Source organism: Melospiza georgiana, chromosome 5 (genome assembly GCF_028018845.1).
Source record: "Melospiza georgiana isolate bMelGeo1 chromosome 5, bMelGeo1.pri, whole genome shotgun sequence".
In the NCBI taxonomy this organism is placed as follows: Eukaryota; Metazoa; Chordata; class Aves; order Passeriformes; family Passerellidae; genus Melospiza; species Melospiza georgiana.
The window spans coordinates 15,614,540-15,640,858 of NC_080434.1; the positions used below are offsets into that span (position 1 = coordinate 15,614,540).

The 26,319-nt window shown below is 49.6% G+C and overlaps 1 protein-coding gene across 1 annotated transcript; it reads left to right on the forward strand.

Annotated features, from left to right (window-relative positions):
- The first annotated feature begins 13,819 nt into the window (after positions 1-13,819).
- On the forward strand, positions 13,820-20,129 carry PPP1R3B (protein phosphatase 1 regulatory subunit 3B). The gene is made up of 2 exons (XM_058024582.1): positions 13,820-13,833; positions 16,691-20,129. Exons 1-2 carry the CDS (start codon positions 13,820-13,822, stop codon positions 17,580-17,582), a joined length of 906 nt encoding a protein of 301 aa, XP_057880565.1. The 3' UTR covers positions 17,583-20,129.
- The last annotated feature ends 6,190 nt before the right edge of the window (positions 20,130-26,319 follow it).

A 26,319-nucleotide genomic window follows, 5' to 3' on the forward strand; every position in this document is an offset into this window, starting at 1 on the left:
AGCCCCAAAGCCAGGCAGCCTTCAGAGCAGAGCAGAGCACAGCACAGCCCAGCCCAGCCCAGCAGGCATTCCAGAGGCCATGGTAAATAACTGTGCCTTATTAAAACAGCCCCAGCCTGGCAGCAAAGAGTAAAGCAGCAGGAGTGAGACTTTGGTCTTGCAGCACTACCATGAAACCAGCTGCCAGATGTTTCCTTGGGTGTATCTGCCTGCCTCTGGAGGAAGGGATGAAGCAAGATGCTCAGTCTCAGCGCAGACACTCGGGGTTTGGTGTTACCTAGCTGCTGCTGAGCCATACCAGCCCAGCAGGGCACAAACATTTCACTGATGGTACCCGAGAGACAATCAAGCACCTGCCAAGGCCTGGATCCCAGCAGGATGCCAGGGAAAACCTTCTTCACAGAGGGGTGTCTGACCTCAGCCACCCAAGAGGGACATGGGATCCTGGTGGCTCCTCTCTCCAGCTGCAGCTGAAGGTCTGGTAGGGGTCTGTGCTTACTTTGTGCTCTAGGGCTGCACAGGTACAGAGCTCACCACACTCTTCAGCAGCCCTGCTCAGCATAAATCTGGTACTTGTTTCCATCTGAGGCCTAAATATAAATTTGGAAAGTGTAGAGCCTCTTCCCAATCACTCTGCCTGACTTCAAAACATTGGCAAATAACTTATTAGTGCAGTATGGACTGGATTAAAACACTGTAATATATGGTATTTCAGTAGGTGTTGGAATTAGTGGCATTTATTAAAATTTAATGCACTGCCTAACAATTCAGTACTTTAAAATCATGTGAAAATTATCATTGAACATTATAGAATACAAGAAAAGACTAAGTTCTGGAAAGGAATATGAGTCACATAGGGCCAGAGCTGCCAAAGAGCACAGTCACATACTCACCATCTCTATGTGATCAGCAGCCAGCACAGACTTCCTGCTCCCCATGCAATGAGGGAAGGGGATGCTCCAAACCAGGCAGGGAAAGGCCCCACTGGGTCCTGTATCACCCACCCCAGGGGAGCCTCAAGAGCCTTCTGTAGATCCCCTGTTTCACTGTCTCCATCCTACCACTGGGCAAAGCAGAGGGACTTCTCCCATCAGCTCAGCACTGGGCAGAGTTAAGGTGATTTAGTCAGAAATTCCTTAATGCTTCATTTCTGGCTTTTGGCCACACTCCTTTCCTGCACTCTGTGGAGGTAGCAAAGCTTTCTACTGCTTCATTCAGCCCTTGTTTCACTTTGCTCTTGGACACCACTACATGGGGAAGAGAGAATAGAAGCAAAGCAGGCCAAGAGCAGATATATATGCTGGGATACTGTTTGCAGTTGGTTTCCCAAAAATTTGAGTTTGTGGATAGGATTGATGGCCGAGAATTTTCGGCATGTTTACATTGCATCCCCACTGGATATGAAATGGGCACTTTACTCAATTGGACTCTTTGCCAGCCTTTCAGCCTCTGCCGAGCTGGGGCTCCCACATTCCTCTTGCATTTGCAAGAAGAGAAATTTGGGTTTCTGCTGCTATACTCCAGGCTTGCCTAGAGGAAAAGTCTGCATTAGATTAAACTCTGTGGTGACAGAGGGCCTGAGGAAAGGGCTGCACAGAGGCACTTGCTTAAGGTACAGCTGCTTGTGCCTGAGGTGGATCAGCAGAGACCTCCCAGGAAATCCAGACAGCCAAGGAAAAGGAAATCTTGCAGTCCCCACCCTAGAGGGATGACAGGCAAGCCACAGTGCTGCTCGCTGGAGGCACCTCCTGGAAGGCATCTGATCACCATGTTTGTTTGAAGCCTGGAGCTAAGACTGAACTAATCAGATGTGAGCCCTGTGCACTCCAAAGAGCACCCACCACCAGCACAGGGGACTTGGCAACAATGCCCATGGAGCACAACTTTGTTAGCTACAACTGCTCAGCATGAGCACCCACTTGCTTTTTCCTCCAAGCCAAATCTAGAAAAAAAAAAAAGAGAGAGAGAGTTTGAATATCCTTTTTCATAAGATGAAAGGAGGAGCAAGATAAGGCCAATGTTTACTTATACGTTAAATAATAGTCTCCAATACTCACATGGCACACAGTGGCTGGCTTGCTTGGTGCTGGGCTTATCTAACACGCTGCTCCCAGATGCCAGCCCATGCCTGTCTCTTGCAGTCTCTAGCGTGCTCAAGAAAGGAGTTTGCCTTACCTTGTGCTGGGATATCTCAGACAAGCAAATAAAAGAACTCAGGAAAGCTCAGGAGCTTCTTTTGGATGATCTTTGGTCACTGTCAGACCCGGTCACTGAAACAGAAACTGGGTCACAACCTCTGGTAAAAGCAAAACCCCATCCAGCACAGGAAAGGCAAACCATGAGGGAACCTCCAGGCACTGCTCCATGCTTTGGAGCTAAAATCTTTGATCTGCCCCTGAATTTACACCTTGCTCTGATGGCAATGTCTGGACTGGCTTTGGGTCAGACACTTCAGCCCAAATTCCAGATTGCCTGTGGACAGGACGACTATAAACAGCACCACAGAGACCTGTGGGACACGGAAATGTAGAAAAAACATCTTTTCCCTCTCCCTGTGATGATCCCCAAACTAGGCCAACAGAACAGCAACTCATGATGAGAATGCTATGGCTGGCTGTATCTGCAACACCTCACCCAAGGAGGCAAAGACTGAGGCTGGGGAACTTGGAAGGGCAGCAGGGTGGCTGTGCCTCATCACAGTCCTGGGACATCCCAGAGGGAGGCCAGGGAGGGCTGTGCACCTTCTGGGGGCCTATCAAGGTGGCCAGGCTTGGAGACCTCTTAGATGACAGTGACAGCAATGTGTTTGCATTTGACACATGGGGCATGTGCCACACAATTCAAAGGGCTGTGTGGTGTGCATGGCTGGGCAGGCAGGGCCACTCTTCATCACTCGAAGTTCCATGGGGCCTGCTCAAGCTCTGGGAACTGCTGGGGAAAATGACCCCCCTGCTCCTGCAGCTCTGTGTAGGACAGGCCAAGGGCAGTCTCCACAATGCCTTTGAGACACAGCACATGTCACTTGCCCCATGTGAGTCTCCTTGGGAGTGAAATGTGACACTGAGTGTGTGGGGCAGGTGTCATCTCCTTGCATACCAAGCCCCACTGCCCCAGTCCTTGTATCCATATGAGGTTTTCCCCAGCTGCCCTTATTCCTATTTCAGGACCACTTGCATTCCTGGCTCTTATCAGGCTTTTTCTAGACATGTGAGCCCCCGAGCTCAAATGCCACTAGCCTACATCTGGGCCCTTCCCTGTCCAGGCACTGAGCCAGCGGCACAGAAGCTGGGGTGCCAGTGTTGACAAAAGGGCAGCTTTTAGGTGATAATTTGTTTTTTTGCTCAGAGAATCACAGAAACCACAGACTCTTAGGCTGTTACTTCTAATGGTCCTGTGTATTATCAAGCAGAGACTCATTTCACCTGCCACAGGGGAGGCATCTTTGAGTTTTATGTCATTGCTGATCACCAGTGCATTTGCTGCTGGTCCCAGCGCTTCCAGTACAGGATGGTTGGAGTTACCAGAGCTTCCTGGGTTCCCCAACTAAATCATGTAGGTGGGGAAGCATCAGGATGGCTGTCACTACTTGTCTCCACAGGTGATTTCAAGCTATTTGGAAACCCCCAAAAAACTGCCAGCTCAGCTTATGGCCAGGCTTACCAGAGTGGTGCTGTTAATTTTTTGGCTCCCTAGCAGCCTTGGTAATTTTAACACCAAATGATCTTGTTTGTGATTGCCTGATCACCAAAATCAGAGAATATGGCTTTCACCTGCTGAGTGTAACATTTAGAGGGTACTAAAAGACACATAGATGTAGTGCTTAGGGACATGGTGTAGTGCTGGATTTGGCACTGCTGGCTTAAGGGTTGGACTTGACAATCTTAAAGATCTTTTCCAACCTCAACAATTCTGTGATTCTACACAGGAGCCCTCAGGTAGGGAGGAGTTGGGCTGTCTTGATCTCTGCTCTGCATCTGATCCTCTCTCCCCATAGAGTTTTGCCTTCTGTGAAGATTTTTAGGGAGAAATTCCAATATACCTGTTGACACTGAATAAGCTTTTTTGTGAAACCTTAAGCTCAAGTGTTGTCCATCTCTCCCCTCACCCTGTTTGGGAGAGAGCTGTGGCAGATACTTGAAAAGAAAGGCTGGGCAAGCCTGTACTGGTTTCTCTTCTGACTACTTTCCCAGCCAGGTTGATTTGCAGATCAAGGATTTCCTGGAAAGGTGGGAGTGTCTTTGCAGAAAACAGTGGCATTTTTGATTCTGTGAATATATCTGGTCCCTTTTTGAACTCACATCAGTTTTTAGTATCCACAAAGTCCTGTGACAGGGAGTGGCATATTTTATGTACACCTCCTTTACAAGTAGAAAAAATAAGAGTGGCCTCTTGATAGCAGCTGATGGGTTGACAGGATCCCTGATATGATCTTCATTCACGTAGAATTCACTTCATTCAGAGTGAGTAGTGAAACAAACCAGCCAAGCTTACTTAAGACTGCAGTGCAGATGGCAGATGAGCATGTTATGGGGAACAGAGGTACCCTGCAGGAGCCCATCTGGTCTGCAGCAGGAGCTAAGGCAGGCAGGAATCTCCAGAGGTGCAAGAGTCACACTATGGGCAAAGGTCTGTGAGCCACTTCACTTGTGTACAGCCTGCAGAGAGGCTTAATTGCTTCATGCAGAATAAGATATCTCTGTATTAGTGAGGGATGCATGTGTTTACCTTAGACTAGGACATCTTGCTGGATATTAAATGTTACATTAAATGCCACGCTGACACATGAGTTCTCCATGTCTTCTCTGCCTCTCATCATTCTGTATTTGCTCACTGTAGTAAATACTCTTAATTTTAAGCAGTGTGGGGGTTTGCCTGCTCCTGTGAGAGCATTGGTCCACTGAGAGGGGTCTGTGAACTACCACAGACCGCATCAGGGGCCTCAGTAGCCATCAATGCTTTCAGGGGGCAACAGTTTCAAATGGGGAAATATAATCATACAATCATGGATGGATCCGTGCAGAATGGTGCTCTGGAGGTGTGTGTCCCATCCTCACTCCTTGTGTGAGGGACACTCACAGTCAGCTCAGGATGTTTGGGCCAAGGAAGGCTTGGTTCCCAAGGATGCAGGTGTGACCCCCTCTCTGGGCCATGTACTGCCATCCCATTGTTCTGGAGCAGTGGTTTCCACCTGTCTCATCAGAGTTCCCTGTGTTGCAGAAGTGCCTGTTGGCTCTTGTCCTTTCACTGGGCACCTCTGCGAAGGTTTGGCTCTGCATTCACTGTCTGTCTCTCACACAGAGTGGGGTACTCTTTGTTGTTTCTCCTCTGGGCTGAAGAAGCCCATCTCCCTTGGTGTCTCCTTACATGCCACATGCTCCAGTCTGGTGGCAGCCCCTGGGCTGAAGCCTGTCACCATTTATCTCACACTGGGGACACAAACTGGGCACAGTGCTCCACATACAGCCTTGGCAGTGCCTGGCAACAAGGAACACAGCCCTGACAATGATTTAAGAGACTCACACTTTGGAATGACATGGAGAAAGCAATTAAACCAGGAGTGCTGTGCATATTGCAACCACGATATCTGATCATAAGACAATAACACACCCTTAAGGGAGAGTGAGCTGCAAAACAAAGGAAATCCACTCAATAAATAGGATGTGTGCTCATGCAGATAAGAAATGCTGGAGGCCAGCAGCACTGTGGTAGGCAGTGGTCAAACCCGTGACAGACTATGCACTGCAGCATCCATACCAGATGGGGACATTGCTGCCTTTGCAATGTTGGTGTCAAATGTCCTCCCCTCCCTGAGGCAGCTGCTTCCAACCCTTTATCAAGAGATTTGTTGTAATTATATTATTCAACTTTCGATATTACAGATTGCTCTGCACTTTAATCCTAATTTGAAATTTATATTTTCAATTATGAATTGTACATTGTAATTATGTACAAGCATTTTTATTGCCATATAATAGATAAATAAGTATTTTCATATTTGGAGGTGTCAAATGGAACATATTCTCACCCCTCCATTAGCCAGACTACAAGGCAGCAATAATCCAGGAGTAGTGATGAACTTGGCCCCCAGTCGATGTGAGTGTTGTGAGCAGCCAGTGACTCACATTGAGCCACTTCCACATCAAAGCCCCTGGGTTAACCAGGGGCCACTGGTTGCTATTTATAGCTGCTTTAGCTCACGTTTAAGCAGAGGCTTGAAAAATCTTGGAGGCAGGTTGAGTGCCAGGGTAACTGTGTCCAGCACATGGTTCCCTGGACAGGAACGGTGCAAAGCCCCAGTCGTGCTGTTGCACAGGCTGGGTCAGCCCTGGCTGCCAGGGAAGCCACAAGCAGCTTGGGTTAAGCTGTTAATCAAACAGCACTTGGTTATTTAATTTGATTGAGCTGACTGCCTATCTCTTGGAGGACCTAAGCAAACTCCTTACTGGAGCAAACCCCACCACAGGCACAACACTAGAAGCTATGGGACCAAGGGCTTTAGAGGCTGTCCCAAAGCTGTCAAACAGCTCACAACCAGCTCACATCAGCCACAACCTGAGGTTCATTAGGCATTGTAAAGACTCCCAAGGAGAATCCACCCAGCAGAGGGAGGGGAACCAACCAGACCTTGTAGGAGGCAAAGTCAGAAGACTGGACTTGAGTAATTTCAAGACTAAGCAGTCATAGAGAGCTGAGAAAGCTGGCAGGGTTTGAGGTGAGTCACTGCTCTGTGGGTCAGCCAGCTTAGCTATACAGCCCATCTCCAGGATGTGACAGCAACTTCCTGTCTCTGGGATGTGCACTTGGGGAGATCCAAAGTGCTCTGTGAGTCTCAGATGATAAGGTGGCAGCAACCAGCCTCAGAAAACAGTGTTTGGTCTTTTCTGGGTTGTTGCCTCACTGGGAGCCTGAATATCACAGAAGACTTTGTGTTCTGAAGTAACCCTTAGATGAATGGAAATAATTAGAACAGAATATTTGGTAGTGTCTGCAGTTTTTCAGCACTGCACTATGAGTTTTGATGGAGTGGTACTGCTCAAAATGGCCTATTGTAGCCCTTAGCTTTTGGGCAAAAACACTAAAGTTATCATGGCAGTTCTGGAGGTGAAAAAAACCAAAACCCACGGTGTTCAGCTGCTATGCACGGTTTCACCTCTTCTAGATTTCTTTCACCTTCATTAGGAGTAGATAAGTCTGCAAATTCAATTCCTAGCCTATTTGTGGTGACTTTCAGAACCATAATATTTATTTCAACTTGGTGATTTTCCTGCAGCCCCCAGCTATTGCTGTTTTTTTACAGTTTTGCTGGTGCCACTGGATTCAAATCACTATAAGCTGGTCTTCTATTTACAAGCCAAAGACCTTCTTTTTCACCAACTGCTGTGTCTGCACCATCTTGACTTGCTTTCCAACATTTAACTTTGCTCAGGAATCAGTAGCATTCAGGGAAACATGAGGGACACCACGCTGTTTGTCTTACTTTTGGGAGGATGTTGCACTTTCTTTGCTCTGGTTTTCAGCCACAGCAGGGTCCCAGTAGCTGCTGCTGAAGGGAAGCTGAGTAGATCAGTAACATGAGATGAGCAAAGACTGGAGGAGGAGGAGAGCTGAAAGAGACAGATAAAAATGCTCACAGGCTCCGTGGACTTGGGACATGAGCTATTCCCAGCCATCAGCACTGGGACAATGCTTACTGTACCATTCAATGGCCTGACTCCCTGCTGCCCAGCCAGAGACAGAGGCAGCCTTCCTATGAATAGCTAGCCTGCTTTCCAGAGCCTGTTAGAGGTATTCCTGCCCTGGGTGTGCCTCTTGTCTGCAGGCACATTTCCTAAATTCTGCTTCGTCCAATCCAAGTTTAGAAGCCCTGGCTGTGGTGCAAAGTCACTGTGCATAATCCTGTGAGGTGCAGATGAGATTAACTGGATCTTGTAAGATCAGGCAGGGAGAGAGCTGTCTCTGCAGGATCCTAAGTTCTCAGGAGACAAGGCAATGCCAAGGCACCTGCAGACACTGGAGGCATTTGTGTGCTCCAAAACTGGGATCTCAAGTGACCTACTCAGTAGCATTTATTGTGCAACTTCAGAAGTACATGATCCCCAGATAGGGGTAATTTTTGCTAGGAGTTAGTTTCTGCAAGAAGGAAACTTCAAGATTCTGGTTAATTGGATAAAAATCCTTGAATAACTCTTGCCCACATGGGATTAAATTAAAACTTCCAAATCAAAAGGCCAGGTTACACTTGAAAAACATTTTCAAGAAATGCAAAGGGTGATAACTGGAGTAGCTTCAGCTGACCTTCCCCAGTACCGTAAGCTTTTATCACAGACATTGCCTTTGGCACTTGCTCAGGATACTGTTTAAAAGTCAGGCATCTTGTCCCTGTTGATTTTCAGATTCTATAGTGAATGCACAAAGGCAGGCAGGTCCAGAAAGCAACAGATCCCATCTTTCATTGACACTAATCTTCAGATGAGACAAAATGCTTCATGGAGAGACGGACCAGCAGAGAGCCTGCATCCTCAGAGAGGCTCAGCTGAAGGGTATGAACCCCTGAAAGGAGCTTAGGATCATATTTATCATCAAGAACTACATGCACTCGTCAGTCTGGTTTTTTCTCCCCAGCCTTCATCTGCATACAAGTGGCTTTCAGGCAAAGCTCAGCCTCTTGCACAAAGATAAGCCCTCTGAGTCCCCAAGCCTGGATACATACAAGTTCCCAAGACAACTGCTCCACCAAATAAGGTTTGCAAACTTTGCAGGACACCAAAGTCAAAATATATATTGCTTCACCATAAGTTAAGCATCTAGGGCAGGTTCAAGTTCAGCCAGTTGGATACCTGTATGGTATTAAAAAGGCAAGCTGTCAATGCAGGTGGGCTGATTCAGCCTGCCTGAGAGGAGCTGAGCATCTCTCTGGATTTGCAATCACACCAGTGTATCCACTGAAACAGCCCAAATTCCTTTTCATACTCTTGCCACTCCAGCCCAGCCCTTGCTGTCTGTCTCCTGCAGGAGCACATGGGGAATTTGGAGGATTTGAGGTTTAGTCCAAGCTGTGTCTTTATGCTCCTTTCCTTCTTCCTTCCTGTTTACAGCTTTTGGGTTTTTTTTACACATAGTGTCTGCCCAACCAGGTACTCCTGGGTTCAGACAAACAGCAGAAGGGATGGGAAACCACCATGTTTCTCTAAAACAGCCGAAGCATAACAAAGAAAAGTTTCTGGGAGGTCAAACCAGACATTTCCACAGTGCATGCTCAAAGAAGAAGGGAGGCTCTCAAGAAAAAAAAAAAAAAAAAGTTGCTGCACTGCTTTATGCAATCTTGGGACAGACAACCAACATCCTTTCTATTGCTATGATTTTCCAGAATGACGCTGACGAGAATGAATTCTGTAGACTGCAGGGAGGCAAGGTCCTTGAGCAGCTTTCTGGAAAGAACATTATATATGTTGAAAAAGCATGAGGTACCTTTCTCTTCCTGCAGGGACTCATCCCCTCTTGGGTCCCAGTCTCTGGAGAAAATATTTTTTTAACTTGGTATTCATCCCCACCTTAGCACTGATACAACATTTTCAACAAGCACATTTTATGTCAGGCCAAGGACTCCTCTCTTTGTTGTTCCTGTCTGCCTGTCATTTGGTTTCTGTACTGTCATCTGTCTCCTTGTGCTGTCCTTTGAGTTCTTCCTTTCCTGAAAGCCCATTCCCCTTTTTCTCTCTAAGTAGCAGCCTTTGTTGTGGCTAATTTGCCTTCATTCATTCCCCCATATTTTCCCTTTCTTTGCAACAATTTTAAAGGTCTCTTTTGTTGGGCATTTTTGATATTAAGAACCACAGTTTTGTAATACCCAGTCTTTCTCCATCACACACACTGGTACCAGGCCAGGCTTTGTATCTGGCCCCAAACCGTTTTTGCTGTGCATGCTGGCCTGCAAGGGCAAGTGCCATGGTCTTCAGTGGGCAGAGTTCACATTCCTCAGAGCGTTTGACCATGGGTGCACACGAGATCCAGAGGGAGCCGTGCCAAGATAAATACTCCTCCTCAGGCCTGCAGCCAGAATATATTGAAGCAACTCCTCATTTCTGGATAGGAGAAGCAGTGGGGTCTCTGCCCTGGAGCACAGCTGCTGGGACTTCCTTTGATACTGGGGCACATTGAATGCTTTTTGTTTAATTGCCTGGGACAGACACGGGAGTTTGAGACCTATGGGGAAAAAAAGGGGAAATCCCATCACCCAACAGGACTTCCCAGGTCTGTCCTTTGGTGAAGCTGTGTTTTCTATGACTCTAGAGAAGCCAGATTGGGGCCTGGGAGCTCAAGGAGCTCCCAAGCAACACATCAGGCTTCAGCACACACAGATGATGGTGAGAGTCACCAAGCTGACGGCAGTTACCAAGTTGATGGGAATCCATGTTTCCTACAGCTTTCTGTCACGTTAGCCATAGCTGGCCAAGGGGCTGTCAGTGCTGGCTGGCCAGCAAGCACACACATTGATCAGTGGCTGCTGGCCAGCTGGCCTCTGCAGCCAAGCCCTGCTCTGCTTTTGGTCAGCAAGGATGCTCACTGCATCTCTCCCCATCAGCTGTTGAGTCTCAGGAAATCTAAAAGGGGTGGGAAGGGACTGCTGACTTGGGAGACAGCATGAGATATGGGAAGGGGTGCCCCATGGCAGCAGCCCCTGCACAGCTCCCTATTACATCAAGCACTTCACTGGTTTACAGCCCTTGCCCTTGAGCCTTGGCCCTGCAGCCTGATGTGGTGTGGACACATTGCACAACACTCTTGGCAATGAGTGGCAAAGCCCCTTTCCTGCAGGGGCTGCCCACAGGCTGGCTGCTGGGAAGTTGAGCTGTTGCTGCAGCCTGCAGATTCCCAACATGGAGGAGAAGATGCTCCATGCACCCATGTCTCCAGCAGGGCACTGAGGAGGTGGCAGGACCAGAAAGGGTCCCTGAGGACCTATTCAAGCCTGCTGGTAGAGTAGCTCTTAAGGGAGCATGGCAAGGGAAGGAGGGCCCCTCTGGAGGGTTGGAGAAGCTCAGCCTCCCCTCAGGCAGCAAACCAGCAGGGCTGCATACAAGAGGTGCAGGAGTCCTGTACCAGGATGTGCTGGGGTAAATACCCGTTGAATGAGGAAGAAAAGCCAAGGGAGACATGATGGGAGAGTGGGACCCTCCTTCCAGAGCTGTCTGTCATGGATGGGACTAGTTCTTACACCACTCCCCCAAAGAAAAGCAACGTGCAGCCTATTCCTCATGCCAGGGAACAAGCTTGTCTCACCCCCCTGCAAAGCAGGAGGGGTGTGGGGAAAGCTGTGGGGAAATCACAAAGATCACTGCCCAAGGCCCTAGCACCCAGCTAAATATAGCCACTATCTTGGCTTCCCAGAGATAAGAGCCTGTGTCCACAGTCTGCCACACTGCCCTGCCCAGACGTCCACCTACCTTTGCTTCAGGGGCAAACACAGCCACAGTTGTGCAACCCCTGCCTGATCACAGCAAACAGGGGCAGAAATGCACCTGAGCCAGCTCATGTGCATTCTGTGCCTGGCACTGTGGGCTGGCTGAGCAAAGCCTGCACAGCCCAGAGCGATCCTGCATCTCCCTCATCACCTCAATGGTGCCCAGCTGCCAGCAATGTGCAGGAGAAACTTGTGCTGGACCACAGTGACAAGTGTCAGTCAGGCTGGAACTTCCACCACTTTTGGGGCTCATCCCATTAAGTCCAGCACTTCCAGCCAAACCTCTCTGCACCAGTGATGCTGAGCCAGGGTGTAGTGGCTCTGCCTGGAGAAGGGGAGGCAGCACTGCAGGGTGTCCATGGGCCGTGTTCACCTTATCCCATGTCTGTCTCCTGGGGAAATCTGAACATGGGTCCCTTCATCTCTGCTGCAAATCCTGTCATTAAGTAACACATGCTAAAATCCCACCATACCCTCAGCACATGAAATATTACTGTAAATCTGCAGAACTCCTGCAACAGGTACATCTTTCAGCTCTCTCTCCCCAGCTTTAAATCCTACCATTGGTTTTATCAAAAAAGAATTTATGAAACAAAAAAGCATGGGTTTTTTTCCCCAACAAAACCCTTTTGCCTTGCAGAGTAATAAGTTTTTTAAATGGCAACTTACAGCAGGAAGTCTCCAGCTTTAACAATAGGTGTCTATGTTTCCACAAGTTAATGGAAAACAAATGTTGACACTTCAGTCCTTCTTTCTGCTCTGTAAGGAAGGTAAAAGAGAGAATTGCTTGCAGCTGTGCAGTTAGAGGCCAGATGTGGCACAGAAAATATCCTCACTGCTACCATGGGGAGAAGGCAAATGCACCATCCCTACCTTCCAGCCTCGGCTGCTTCCCATTGGGGGTGGCATTTGTCCACAGAGCCACTCCCCTGACAGGGAGGCCAGCTCCATGCACGCTTTCCAAATTATTGAGGACACTGGGCTCTGTGCTGACATGGACTTGGGAGCAGCCCAAAGGAGCAGAAATGGGAACTGGAGGTGGGAGGACAACTGGGAAGACCCCTTGGCCCAGCTGGCCCTGCAAACCAGTCTATGACAGAGCATTGACTCACCTGGCAGATGCTTCCAGCTCTGCACATGGGCTGGATAGGGATTCCCATGGAGCTGATCTCTTTGCTAGCCAGGCCCTGTTGGTGTTTTTTCCTCATGGACGGAAGCCACCTCTACAAAAAAAAAAAAAAAAAAAAAAAAAAAAAAAAAAAAAAAGCGCTTTTTTTTCCCACTGCACATTGTAAATATTGTATGGAAAGCAGATTTTTGAGTGTCCTCTGGAGACTTCTACCCAGGGCCAGCACAGCTCCGGCACTGTGGCTGCAAGACAGGAGTGTGAGAGTCACCCTCCTCCCCAGCTGGCCCTGAGCACCCAAACACCCTGGGCCGGCTCAGACAGGAAGACTGGTGCCCCCAAAAGGCTCTCCTGTCTCAACAGCACATTCCCGAGGGTTTAGCTGCTTACTTGTGGCACCTGGAAAGCCTACTCTGCCCTCCCCAGTTTTGGCCCCTCAGTTCAGGAAGGACACTGAGGTGCTGGAGCGGGTCCAGAGAAGGGCAACAAGAAGGTGATGGGTCTGGAACATAAATTCTTAGAGGACCACCTGAGGGAGCTGGGAGTGTTTAATCCGGAGAAAAGCAGGCTCAGGAGAGATCTTAATCACTGTCTACAAGTACCTGAAAGGAGCCTCTTCTCCCAGGTAACCCGTGACAGGACAAGAGCACATCGTCTTAAGCTGCAGCAGGAGGTTGGACATTAGAAGGAATGGACATTAGAAGGAATTTTTTCACAGAAAAAGGGTTAGACATTGGAATGGGCTGCCCAGGGAGTTGGTGGAGTCACCCTTCCCGAGGTGTTTAAGGAAAGACTGGACCTAGTATTTAGTGCTGTGGTTTAGTCGACATTCTGGTGTTCGGTCATAGGTGGGACTCAATGATCTCAGAGGTCTTTTCCAGCCAAATTGATTCTGTGACTCTGCACACGCAGGGACAGCAACCTGGCGCAGGAACCAACGGACAGTGAGGGACTGAGGGCAGCGGACGCCGGACACAGAGCTTGTCACCTTACCGCAGGGAGCTTGCCGAGCCGCGGGTGAGTGTCGGAGCTGCTGGGCGAGCTCCCCCCGCCCGGCAGGCGGCCATCCCTGCGCGGCCCCGCCCACCGGGCCGGCCCCGCCCCCTCGCGTGCCGGACTCCCGCTCTCGGAGCGCGCTGATTGGCTGCCGCCCAGTGGGGCGGGGCCGGGCGCCCTTAAGAGGCCGTCGCGCTGGCGGGCGCGGCGCGAGGCGGTGCTGTCGGAGTGGCTCCATGCACTGCACCAGGTACGGGGGCACCGCCACTCCCCCCGGCGCTGCTCTGCCCCTCATCCTCCCCTCTGCCGTCCCCGCCTGCTCGGCTCCGCAGCCTCCTCGTGTGTGCGGGAGCGGCTCTGGCGCTCCCCGCCGCGGCGGTGCTGCTCCGGGGGGAAAGCGGGATCCTGCGGCTTGGCTTCTGCAGCCCCCCGGCTGAGGTGGGAGCGGAGCTCCGGGGCTGCCCCTCCGCGGGGCTCCGCTGCTGCTGCTGCCGCCTCTCCCGGCTCTGGGCGGCGCGGCTTGGCTGCCGTCGCGGAGGGGGCGGGCTGTAGCGAGGGCGCGCCGCCGGGCAGACGCCTGTGGGAAGCGGGCTGTGGCCCGGGGGTGGCCCGGCCCCCCGGATCGGGGAGGAGGAGGGGGTGCGGAGCCACCGAGCGCTGCTTCGGCCCCGCCACGGCTGCGAACTTTGGCTCTGCGAGTGCTGCACGGCCAGCCCTGGGCGAGGGCTCACCTGTCCCCAGGTAGCAGGTGGGAGGCAACCGGAGGGGCTCGATAAGGGAGGTGTAAGTAATTCCTTGGCTCTGGCTTAGTTCTCCTTCGTAGAATGGCAGGAGGGAGCAATGAGTGGCGACAGATATCCTTCTCTGGAGAGGGTAAAGCTACAGGAAGAAGTCTGGGGCAGAGTCAAGTTTGCTCTCCTTTTGATGGGCTATGGAAAGGATTTGGCCCCTGTACCTGCATAGAGCTCCCTGTCTGCACTTTTTGCTTCCTGGAGCTTTATTTCCTGAATGAGCTCTCTAAACTATATTCCTGCTCCCACTTCCAAAGCATCTGGAGTTCACCTCAGCCCCAAAGGGGAAACCTGCGTCTGGCTGAGAGCTGGGCACTAGTAGACTCTCCAGTGCAGGAAAAGTTGTCTGGATTATCAAATGAATTGGCAGTTCATTCCTACTCCTATAAATGTGCTTCATAAAAGCACAGGGCTTATGCTCATAGTTGGTTATGATGGGCTCTTGCTATAGTTTTTAGCTTGGAAAAAAGCTCCAGGTTATGCAGCTGGGCATTCTATGCCTCTTCATTCTAAAACTGTGAATAACCAAGGCTTCCTAAGAAACCTGGCTTCTCAGAAGTTACAGGAATTCAGCTGAATAAATTTCCCTGGGAAAAGATGCAGTGCAGATGAAACTGACCCAAGAGAAGAAGCATTGGGAGCTGCATTAATTTCAAGGAGGAAATGACCTATATAAAGCGTGTGTGAACAAAAACTTGGCAAAACCAGGTAGAGATGAGCAGAGTAGTGCTAGCAGACAGGTGGATCTGAGGTGTCTGTTTTGTGCAGCTGAAAGGAGGCACTGCAGAAGGAGTTGGCTGGTGGGTGTGTTGGGATGCAAGCCTTGGCACATGTGCTCTGAATAAACAGATACCCTTGCTGAGTGGATGCTGTGAAAGCCTGCTCAGAGCTGCGGTGTTGGTGTTACAGGGTGGGGAGTTAAAGCACTGAATTGGAGAGTGTGGCTCTTCTTTTTCTTGGCACGGGAGCAGCAATCAAGTACTAGAGCTGGCTGTGCGTGGCTTTGGCAGCCAGAACTCTGCTGCATCACAAGGCCAGTGGTCGCTGCTACTGTTGCTGCCTCATCCCTCTCTGTGTGGTGGGAGCAGCTTTGGAACCTGGCCTGCTGCCAAGCGGGAATTTTATTAAAGGAATACTCTGTGTTTAAAGTCAACTACAATACAGTTGACTTAAAGGGGGTTGTGTGTGGTAAATCCATCCAGCAGTTTATCCAGAGCCAGGCCAAAGAGAGAGTCTGCCAAAAGCATCCATCGGAATGTCAGTGTAAGGGCAGGAGCGATGGATGCGGTGTTCTGGGAGCTGCCTGGCTGCAGAGGCATCTCCAGGGTACCTCTGGCAAAGTGCCCTTCTGTGGGTGCATGGGGAGAGAGAGAGGGTGCTGTCTCCCTGGAGGAGGGGGCTGGGTGCTGGAGGGGAGGCTCTAGTGGAGGGGCACATGGCCTGTGCCTTCTGGGAGAAGGAATTACTTCCAAAGCTTTGGTGAACCTCGAGTAGGTGAGTTGTGTTTGGCAGAGCCCTGTGGCTGTATGGATGTTTTCCAGGGGTTTAGCACAATCCCCATGGAGGCTTGAGGTGCAGACTCCGTGCTGGAGGTAAAACTGGCTGATGTGCCTTCTGAGCTGATGTTATTTCAAAATGGATAGAGGGAAGAAAGCTCCATAGCAGTGTTGGCTGAGCCTGCGCCCTGCTGCTGGGTCAGACTGTTGCTATCTTTGCAACACTACTTGGAGGCACTTTGGATGGAGCAGTTCTGGGGGACAGTGATGAGCAGAGTGTGTAGCTCAGCTGAATGAGTGCTTTTGGCTGACATCTGGGCTTTTATGAGAGGTGAAGTCAGTTGTGTATGGCAGCTTGTGGCAAACTGAGTTCCTACTCCTACAAAAGCTTGTGAAGCCCTGGAGAGAATCGCTCCTGAAGGGAGGCAAGCACAGCAGGAGTAGTGCTGAAATTCAATAATCCGGGGATTTTGTGAGCATTGGCAGGACTGAACCACAGGCTTTGCTTTGGGTTGCAAATGCTCTGGAGCCTGCTATTGCTAGCCTAGTAGACAGTGCCTGTGTGTGTGCCTTCAAAGGGTGACTTTGTCCCTGTAGCAGTTGGAAGAGCTGTTCAAGGGCACAACAGGCTCTGGTCCTGCCACTTCTGTAGTGTTTTTGTCACAGTGTCAGTAAATCACACCGTGCAGATACCTGCCTTTAATTAAGAGGCAAGCTTATTTGGGATGGCTTGGGGGGGGAAGTGATATATCAACTGTCTGACAAAATTTCTATTAAAGTGCTTTTCTGGCATCAACTGACCCTTCTTCTCATCTTCCAGAGTGTTAGACTATTTCCCTCACAAGCAAGCAATGGCTGTGGACGTGGCCATGCAGCTGTACCTGTGCTCCTCCCCCTTGCGCAGAGAGAAGTGCGCCTGCAAAATTGCTCCAAAGGCCAGCAAGCCGCTGCGGCCCTGCATCCAGCTGAGCAGCAAGGCTGCCCTGAAGGGCCCGGGAGAGACAGCCAACTCCTTCCCACACAGCAAGGCGAAGAAGAGGGTGTCCTTTGCAGATAGCAGAGGCTTCGCTCTGACCATGGTGAAGGTGTTCTCGGAGTTTGAGGATCCGCTAGATATTCCTTTCAACATCACAGAGCTGATAGACAACATCGTGGGCCTGACAACCGTGGAGAAGGACAGCTTTGTCCTGGATTTTGTTCAGCCCTCTGTAGACTACCTGGACTTCAGAAACCGCCTCCAGGCAGACTGTGTCTGTCTGGAAAACTGCATGCTAAAGGAGAAATCTATTGTGGGAACGGTGAAGGTGAAGAACCTCGCCTTTGAGAAGACAGTGAAGATCCGGATGACGTTTGACACGTGGAAAAGCTTTGTAGATCACCCGTGCCAGTATGTCAAGGATACGTACGGAGGGTCGGACCAGGACACGTTTTCCTTTGACATCAGCTTGCCTGAGGGGATTCAGTCGCACGAAAGAGTTGAGTTTGCCATTTCCTTTGAGTGCGATGGGAAGGTGTACTGGGACAACAACAGGGGCACAAATTACAGGGTCATCCGGTCAGAACTGAAGTCTGCCCAGGAAGCTGTCCGTCCCCCACAGGCTCCTGACTTTGGCAGTGCATTTGACCGGTTTGGGAGCCCTCGGTGCTCCTATGGCCTCTTTCCTGAGTGGCCCAGTTATTCAGGCTACGAGAAGCTCGGGCCCTACTACTGACCCGAGGACAAAGGCCAGGCTGACTGACTGCTGCTGGTGTGTCTGCAGGCCTTGGGGCTGGCCTGAACACAGGTGTATGAATGGGTGGAAGAAGTATGGCTCTGTGTAGCTTAGCATAAGCCTCCCAGCAAAACCAGATGTACAGTGCTCTGCTGGCAGGGGGCTTATAGTCAGAGCAGCAAATCTGGCTCTCCAGATGCTCAGAGGACCAAGGACTGCTCATGTCTCTTCAGCACTTCTTCTTCCTCTTCAGTAAAGATGCCAGTGTCCAGGGAAACACTACAGTGCTTATATTTTCTGTTCAAGCTGTGTAGTGGTGGCTGCTTTGTACTGCCTGCCTAGTATTAAAAGTCTCTTTCAAAATATATCCTTTTATTACATTGTTAGTGGGCTCTCCTACAGCTGCTGGGTTCTCCTTGCAAAGCCAGCCTGTGCCTGTCAGGAAATAGTGTGGTTGGATTGCTGGGAATGGAGTCCTCTCTTTGCACATATCCTTGTAGTGAGGCCCTTCCTACTGGAGGCAGAAAGCTGTTTTGGAAGTGAAAATGCAATGTGATGACAGGAAGTGTGGCCCTACAGCCTGCCATATTAGGAGACGTGCCTGTGGCAGAGGATCTGATATGCTTAGTCACTGGTTGTTATATCAGATGATCTTGAAAAGCTCTCATACCATTGGTGTTACCAAAAATAGAGATTAGCTGTGGCTGTGTGGTGCTTGTAACACAGCTGTGGGTTGACATCCTTGACTGCCTTCTTCAAAACCCTCCGGTTGGTTTAATCACAAGTGACCAATGATGCTTTTTCCCCTTGATGGACATCTGAAATTGGCTGTGCTGGACCCTGAAAATGCATGTCATCCTCCTATGGACTGTAAACCAGAGTTTTGTCCAGCTGGGGCTCAGGGTCCTGTGCAGGGGACTCTGCTCAGGTGCTATAGGAGCCAAACACAGCCGGAGCCTGTGGCTGTCTATGCTGTGTCCTGTACAGGAAGGTGACTGTTGGGTACCTGCTGTGTCATGGAAGTGCCTTGGATGAGAAAGGGGTGGTATGTGCAATCCCAGCAACGCTTTGGGATGAGCAGGCTTTGGAGCTGGTGTTGCTTTTAAGATCTGGTAATGGTTTGTTACTCTGTGCCATGGACTGCTTGGCAGATACAGGCACAGCACTGCTCACCTGTCGGGGTGCTGTGGCTGTCCTGGATGAACGTGCTGGGCTTCCCTCTCTGCTGAAGCAGTATCTGCCAGTTTGACCTGCAAATGCCCAGACTTTGCATTGCTGGCCGTAAAAAGTGGCTCGCCCCAGCTCTGCAAAGAACTAGCCATGAGGAGAGTGAGGTGTGGGGTTATCCTGACAGCACCCCTGCATGTGAGACAAATCACAGATGTGAGCCATCTCTGTCATTAAAGAGGTGGCTTGGCTTCTGGCTGTGTGCTGGGCTGGTGAGCTCAGCAGTGCCAAGCAGCCTCACAGAGCTTCTTGGGTGCTAACCTAGCAGAATAACTTAATCCTTCAGCTCAGAGAGAGAGAAAGAGTGCTGAAGAGTCTGTACAAATAGAGGTCAAGGAAATGCTGCTTTTTCTAGTGCATAAGCTTTACATAATTTTGGGTGCCTCTAGTAGCCTGTGGATGTGCTGGAGAGAAGCAACAGGCTAGACTACTTAACTTTGTTAACATAGCTTTTAATTCTGGAGACTACTGTGCAAATACCTAGAAGCTGTTTTACTCTAACCTAGAAGGGATACTGGGATCACTGTTGGATATCAAAAGGGACAGGAGCTTGCAGGAAGAATAGCTGGCCTTCAACTGCTGCTTTTTCAAAATACAGAATCAGTATGTGTCCTCAGTGTGCCTGATCACTTAGCTGAGGTGGTGAATCTCCTTGCTAGCCCAGAACTCATCAGGTTTGGTTCCTCTGTTCAAACAGCTTCCCAAGTCAGCCCTTAGAGCCTGCATCTGATTTCTCTGGAGGGGACTGTTGCCTAGCTTGGCTTGGTTTTAAACTTGAGGCAAGTTTGTGTGACACTGATACTTTTTATTTATTTAGTGTATGGTGTTGATGTTGTAAGACACTTGGCTGTAGAAAAGTCATGTTCTCCTGGCACTTTCTTGTGCCCATGGAGAGCTGTTTGTGAGCCTGAACAAGGCATGTGGGTCTGGGGTGCTGTGGTTGGTGGTGTCCCCTCATGGGCTTGTTTTCAGGCTGTGCCTTGGGTGTGCTTAGGGAGGAGCATGGAAGATAAGCTAGAAGAGCAGTGCCATAAGTAAAAGCTAGGTTGGGAACTGACTATCTGATCAATAGCAGTTTAAACATACTACTTGTGGCCTTTCCCCTTTTCCCTTTTTCCATTGCCAATGTGAACATAGAAGTGAGGGGGTTGCTCTCCTTGCTCTATGCCTGGAAGTGCCTTGTAGGATGTTTTGCATGTTTGTTTTTAAAAGATATTTTTGTACACAACATTCAAGTGGAAAATGCACTTTATAATTGCCATGTAATGACTCTTTTAAAAAATATGGCTGTTTTTATCTGATTGTTAAAATAAAGGTGGAACAAAATGTTGGCTGTGTACCTTATTTAAGCACCCATGGGGCTGGGAGGCAGTTTGGACACGGGTCCAGCTTCCTGCAAGTGGCCATTGGCAGGGAGGAGCGCACATCCACCCTGAATTCTGCTACAGGAAAGAGCTGGCTATTCCTGCTGCCTTCCTGCCAACACAAATGCTTCCCTTGTCTCTGCAGCCCTGGGATGGGAGGAGCCCCGAGCGTTCTCTCTGCTCCCAGGTTTCCCCACTCATCACTGTGTTCCCGAAGTGCTCTTCACTCTTCCCCTGCTTGCAGTGCCAGGAACAGCCTTTTCGGGTTTCTCTGCTTTTGTTTTGAGTCAATCTCCCTCTTCTCCCCTTCCCCCACCTCGGCTTGATCTGGGATCAGGGCTTTGCTCTGTGTGCTGGGCTGTGATGGATGCTGGGAGAGGTGTTGCAGAAGGGGGGGCAGGCTCTTTTCTAATACCAGGATCAAGTGAAAGTTAGGCCCTTCCTTATGTCTAAGTCATTATCCTTGTTGTCACTACAATAAGAAGCATGAGGAGCAATCGTGCCCCTTTGCAGAAAGGGAACAGCTGGTGTAAATGCCAGCCAGGGCCAGCTTTGGCATTCGACCTGGCTCTCACCACAAAGACTGAGCCTCGGTGATGCTCTGAAGGTGTTGTATTTCAATCAGCTCCTGAGCTGGGTGGGATTTGCTGCTTACAGATAAGGTAAGGTGGGAAGCTGTGGGGGAAGGGGAGGGAGGTGTGTTTGTCTTGGTGTGTGCTGGTGTGAGCAGCTCTAGGCTGTGCTTCCCATCTTCCTGCAGAGCCTTGCACAGAGTGAGCTTGGCCTTTGCTCTGTACAGTGATAAAACTGAGCACCTCCTGTCTGTGGCTTTCCCCAAGTCCCTTGCTGTCATAAAAGTACTTTTTAACCACTGTGGTTCTTTTAATCAAGCATACAACACAGGGCTCTTTTAAAAGGTAATTGGATTGTTTTTCTGGCAGCATAAAAGAAAAAAAAAAAATTAAAAGGTATTTGTGTCCCTGCCTCAGGTGCTTGGGGTGGCTTGGCCAGGGCTGTTTTCACATCTGAATGCTGGCCCAAGCTCATGAATGAGAAAACTGCAGCCAGACATTTCCTGTAACAGTTTTGTGGCTGAAAACCCCATCTGAGGACAGTTTCAGTTTAGGACGTAAGGGAAGTCCAAGCCATCTATGGTAGCTGAGGAGATGGTGCAACATTAGAAGGGCCAAGGGAGCTCAGCTCTGGGGTTTCTCCCTAATGCCCAGGTGTGTTATATGCTAGATGATACAGATATTGCAATTGCTGCATTTATAAAGCCCTTGGTGGCAGGTGTGATTGTGTACTTGCTGGTTAATATACAAAGATTTCTTAGAATGCTCATGCCATTGCACCCCCTCCCCCAACCACTTTTCTCTCTGTATCCTGAGAGATTTTGATGCCACTTCTGGGTAGAGATAACTAAGCTGTGGTATCATGTTGATCTTGGATGTGTTTGGAGGTTCTGGTTTCCAGAGTTTGTGTTCCAGGCACAGTTTGGTTAAGGAGAGGAGGGCAAATATTCCCTGCTCCATGTCCACCTCCCATTGGCCTGGGGATGCTGTCCTACAGGGGGGGCAGCTCTGCCGAGCCACTGCTGTCACAGCAGCCTCTGGAGCACACTGGATTGATTGCAGGGCCTGGCTACAGTGACAAAGGCAGGATGTGGGCTCCCTGCACCTGCATCCTGGCAAAGCAGAGTCCCAAATGTTGTGTAAATGTCAATTTATGAGCACCCCACATTCTTGCTTCAGATGTTTGCCAGGGGGACCCATGTGGGAATGCTCTAGGGAAAACTGCCCAGAATGAGAGAATATGCAGAGGAATGTGTCTCTTCCAAATCATGGGAGTGTAAATGTGTCCAGGCAGTACTTTGCTGCTGGACCAAACTTTTCCTTGGTTTTAAATGTAGCTCTTAGAGGCACTTGCAGTGGAGAGTGATGTGTGGAAGACGTGTCTGCCTTGCAACCAGTGAGCAGCACAGAGCAGGTCATTTCCCAACAGCAGTCAGCTGTTCTTCAGGTTTCTCTCCACAAAGCAGCAGCAAATGAGCCTCTCTAAGACTGGGTCTTTGGGGGAAAGTCTCTTGACCACAAGGCAAAGAGTAAACAGGACCAGCATGTTTCAGCATGGCCCATGGAGTTCCCTGCTGCTCTGTAGTGTCTCCCTTGCTCGGGCACTGCCCTTGTCTCTCTTACACACCATGATGCTGTTTCCAGTGTAGCCATCACCAGACTGAAGCATCAGCTTGATTTCACAATGTCTTCCACAAGCTTGTGTGTGGTCACAGAGGGCAGGAAGGGCACTTGTGTGTGGTGGGAGGAGGCTGTGCTGAGGACACTGCTCTCAGCAGCCCCAAGAGCACTCTGTACTCCTGGGAACAGCACAGAGTTTTGCCAAAAAGCCGGCAGCATGGGGCTCGGTTGTGATGCTCCCAAACTCCCCTGGTGTTTCCACAGACTTGTTCCTATTGGGCAGTTCAGCTGGCTCTAAATTATTACAATAAACCATATTTATGTCCTTGGGGGTTTTTGATGGAGCTAAGCTCCAAACCAGCTGCTCTGGCCCAGCAAGATTCTGCTGCTCTGCAGCCAGAGAAGCTGCCCAGCCTGTCTTTATCCTCCCCCTTGGAGGGGTGCCCTGCCAAACAGTTAGCTGTTTCTAAAGACTGGTTATTGACATTTACACAAGGCTTAAAGAAAGAAAAAAGGTGTCTTTGTGGAAAAATAACTGCAGCTGGCCTGTTCCTTTGGCACAGATAAGTCAGACCAGTCACCAGTTTAAGTACTTTGGCTCCTGGAATGGGATTTGGGCAAGCCCTTCCAGCTGATGCATTAGTCACGGATCTCTTCTCCCCTCTGATGCTGCTATGCAGTCTCAGGAGGACGGAAGGCTCCAACTCCATAACTCAGGAGAAATATGTTTAAAAGGCATAAGAAGAGGGTGAAACATGCATAAATGCTTTTATAGCTTCCCACTATTTCTGGTGTGGGAATCTTGTTGTGACCATGGTGATGCCTTATACCTAGCGAATCCTTGACAGGCTCAAGTGGGAGGAGGTCTCTGAGATGTCTGCTCCTAGCAAAACTACTCTCACAGCTAACTGTGGTCACTCAAGGCCTTATCCATGTGGATGAACTCAATGTTGGAGATGCCACCACATCTCTGTGCCGTCTCAGGGCTGCACTGCCCTCCTAGGGGAAAAGACCTCTCCTAGGTCATCAGGAATCAAGGGACTCTGCACAATGTTGTAGTCTTGACAAAACACCTGGTTTCTTCCAGCTCCTGGCCAGATTCAGGACATATTGATGTGACATAAGATAAGCAGCTACAGGACAAAAATATTTCAGGGCTGGCAAGTCCTAATACATGTAGTTTGGAGCAAGGGAGCAGCTGCCATGTGCATACAGCAAGATCCTTGTCATCTTCCAAGGCATCCTGCAGTAAAAGGTAGAGCCATATTCTCAGCACAGTTGCTGGAAAACCCCACTGTCAAGAGTCAAAGGCCTAAACTGACCTACAGCCCACCTCCCAATCTAAGCAAAACAGAGCCCAGTTTCCCTCCCAACACTCAATATTTAGCAACGGGGAACTCATGATCTCCTACACCTGCTTCCCATCATTATGGCTCCTGCCAGGACAAAACTGGAGCATTATCAGCAGGAGTGTAACTCCTCAGTGTTTGTGTGGTGACACTCCAGTGCTATGGAGACAGCCACTTTCATAGGGAGAAATACAACAGCCCCCTCCAGCCCACTGAGGGTTTTATGACATTCCCCTTTCACATGGTGTTCCCTTGGACACCTGGCAGGTGTTGCTTCTCCTGCATTTCCCTACTTGCTGTGAGTTATTGGCATCTGAATGGCCATCAGAAATGCAGTGTTTCTTTATCCATGAGTTTGGCAGAATGTGTCCCTGATGGTGTTGCAGGCCAGGCTCCAGGGTAGCTGTAGGTGATGTGGCACCTTCCACCCCTCGTGCCACAGCACACTTGGTCACTAGGGTGGGAGACATTGGAGCAGGGCTCCCTCTTGGGCTGAGGACTCTCACAGTGCAGCTTTATTTTCTCCAAGAAGCTGTCTCTGAGTAGATCAAGTCACAAAAGGAGGCAAGCTAAACCCAAATAAATCTGTCAAACCCTCTGCTTCTCCACAGTGGCTTCGGCAGGAGAAGAATTTCACTTCAGAGACCACAGCAATTATCTCTTGAATGCTTTATAGCCATGCAAGCAATCATAGCAGACACACACTAATTTTTAAGCTGGTGGTCAACAAGATCTCTTGAACAACCAATGAATCTACACACAAATCTTTCAATGCTTCTAAATGCCCTGCAATTACAGCCCAGTGCTGATAAACTGAGCCATAAAGCCAGCAGGGATGCACTCCTGGGAGTTCATAGCAGGATGACTGAGCACTTTAGTAATTTTTCCTTTTTTTTTACAGGACAGCAATGCAGCAGCAAGGCAAGTTACAACAAACAGTCAGAAATAATGCCTGGTCTAGTAGACATGCACAAGTGAATGATCCAGGCTGCAGGCCTCTCCTGGAGTGGAGAAGATGGTCTCACAATGTAGGGCCAGGGAAAAGCCCCTCAAGCTGGGTTATATAACCTGGCATCAGAAACACTCACTCCTCTTGCTTTCTGTGGGCTGGAAGGACTAAATCTATCAAAGCTGTAGCTGGAGACAGCTTGGGAAAATCCTGCATCACATTTGAATGTCTGGGATGAAAAAGTGCCAGCATGCTTGTACATCATGCCAAGCTGAGCCAGCAGAGGCTCTTGGGTTTCTTCTGTCTGTGTACAATTAAGGTCACACTCAGCATGAAAGCACTGCTCAGATCCCCGGACTTTGCAGCTACACGGCCACACTGGAGAAGGCACAGAACCTCTGAACACCTCTAAGCCACCTGTTAACTTGAGCCATGCTTCCTAAGGGGCTGGGAACGCGCTGCCAGTCACTCCTGACCCATCCCCTTGGTCTTCTGTGTCTCAGTGGTCCCTTAGCTGAGTGGAGTCATGCTGGCATTCCAGCACAGCACACGCAGTCACTCATCTCTTCTTGCCATCAGCCAGCTCCCCACAGCAAAGTCCCCCCAGTGACGACAAGCATCTTCCCCCATGCTGGGTAGAAAGAGCAAGGAAGAAAGAATTAACAAAATGAGAAATCTCCCAGAGTCTGGAAAAAGCGCCCATCTGGCAGGATCTTGCAGCTCCATCCTCAGGGAATCTGCGTTTCTGACACTCAGTCTGCCTGCCTGAGGGAATACCCTCCTAGAATCAGCCACGAGCAGAGAGACTTGTGAGCCAGTTCTGCACAATTTGCTCTAAGGGTCCTCCCAGCTCTATCTCCAGCCAAACAAAAGCAAAGGCTCTTTTCTTCTGAAATATACAGGAGGTCATGAGCTAACCTGCAGCTAATCTATATTTTCAGCTCTGATGTTGCTTTTCAGCTCTGCTGCTTGTGTTTGTGCTTGGCTGCTTCCTCCTTTCCAAATTCCAGAGGTGGGTTTTTTTCCTTAACAGAGAATGAAGAAATTTGGGTATGGTCTTACAGGAAAAGATCAGATGCAGTTTATAGCATCTTGCACCAAAGGAACACTGAGAACAGCTAGAATCCTCAAACTCATCTGTGCTTGAATCAGTTTATAGCATCTTGCACCAAAGGAACACTGAGAACAGCTAGAATCCTCAAACTCATCTGTGCTTGAATCAGTAGCCAGATTTTTTCGAAGGTGCAGGAGACCCAGTAAGAGGAATGGGTGAGCAGTCACCAAGGCAGGTTCCCATATACAGTACAGATTCTGAGAACAGAAAATTTGGAATCCTGGAGATATCTCCATAACTCAAACTTTTCCATTGATTGGAGAGAATGATCTCTTCTCTGTTTGGCACAGAGCAGCTCTGCAGCCCAGCAGACCAAGCTGTGAATAGAGCCCTGGGGAACCAGACCACTCCAAACTGGTGCAGTTTTTGAACTGTGGGCATGAATCATCCAAATAACTTCCTTCAGGCAATACAGGGAAGAAATGTCACTAACCATGTGAAAATTGAGACCATATGTTTTTAGGATGTTTTTTGAAAGGAGTATCCTTGAGAAAGCTACTTGAGTGACTTCAAGGCTGGTTCCCAGGGCAGACCCCAGCAGA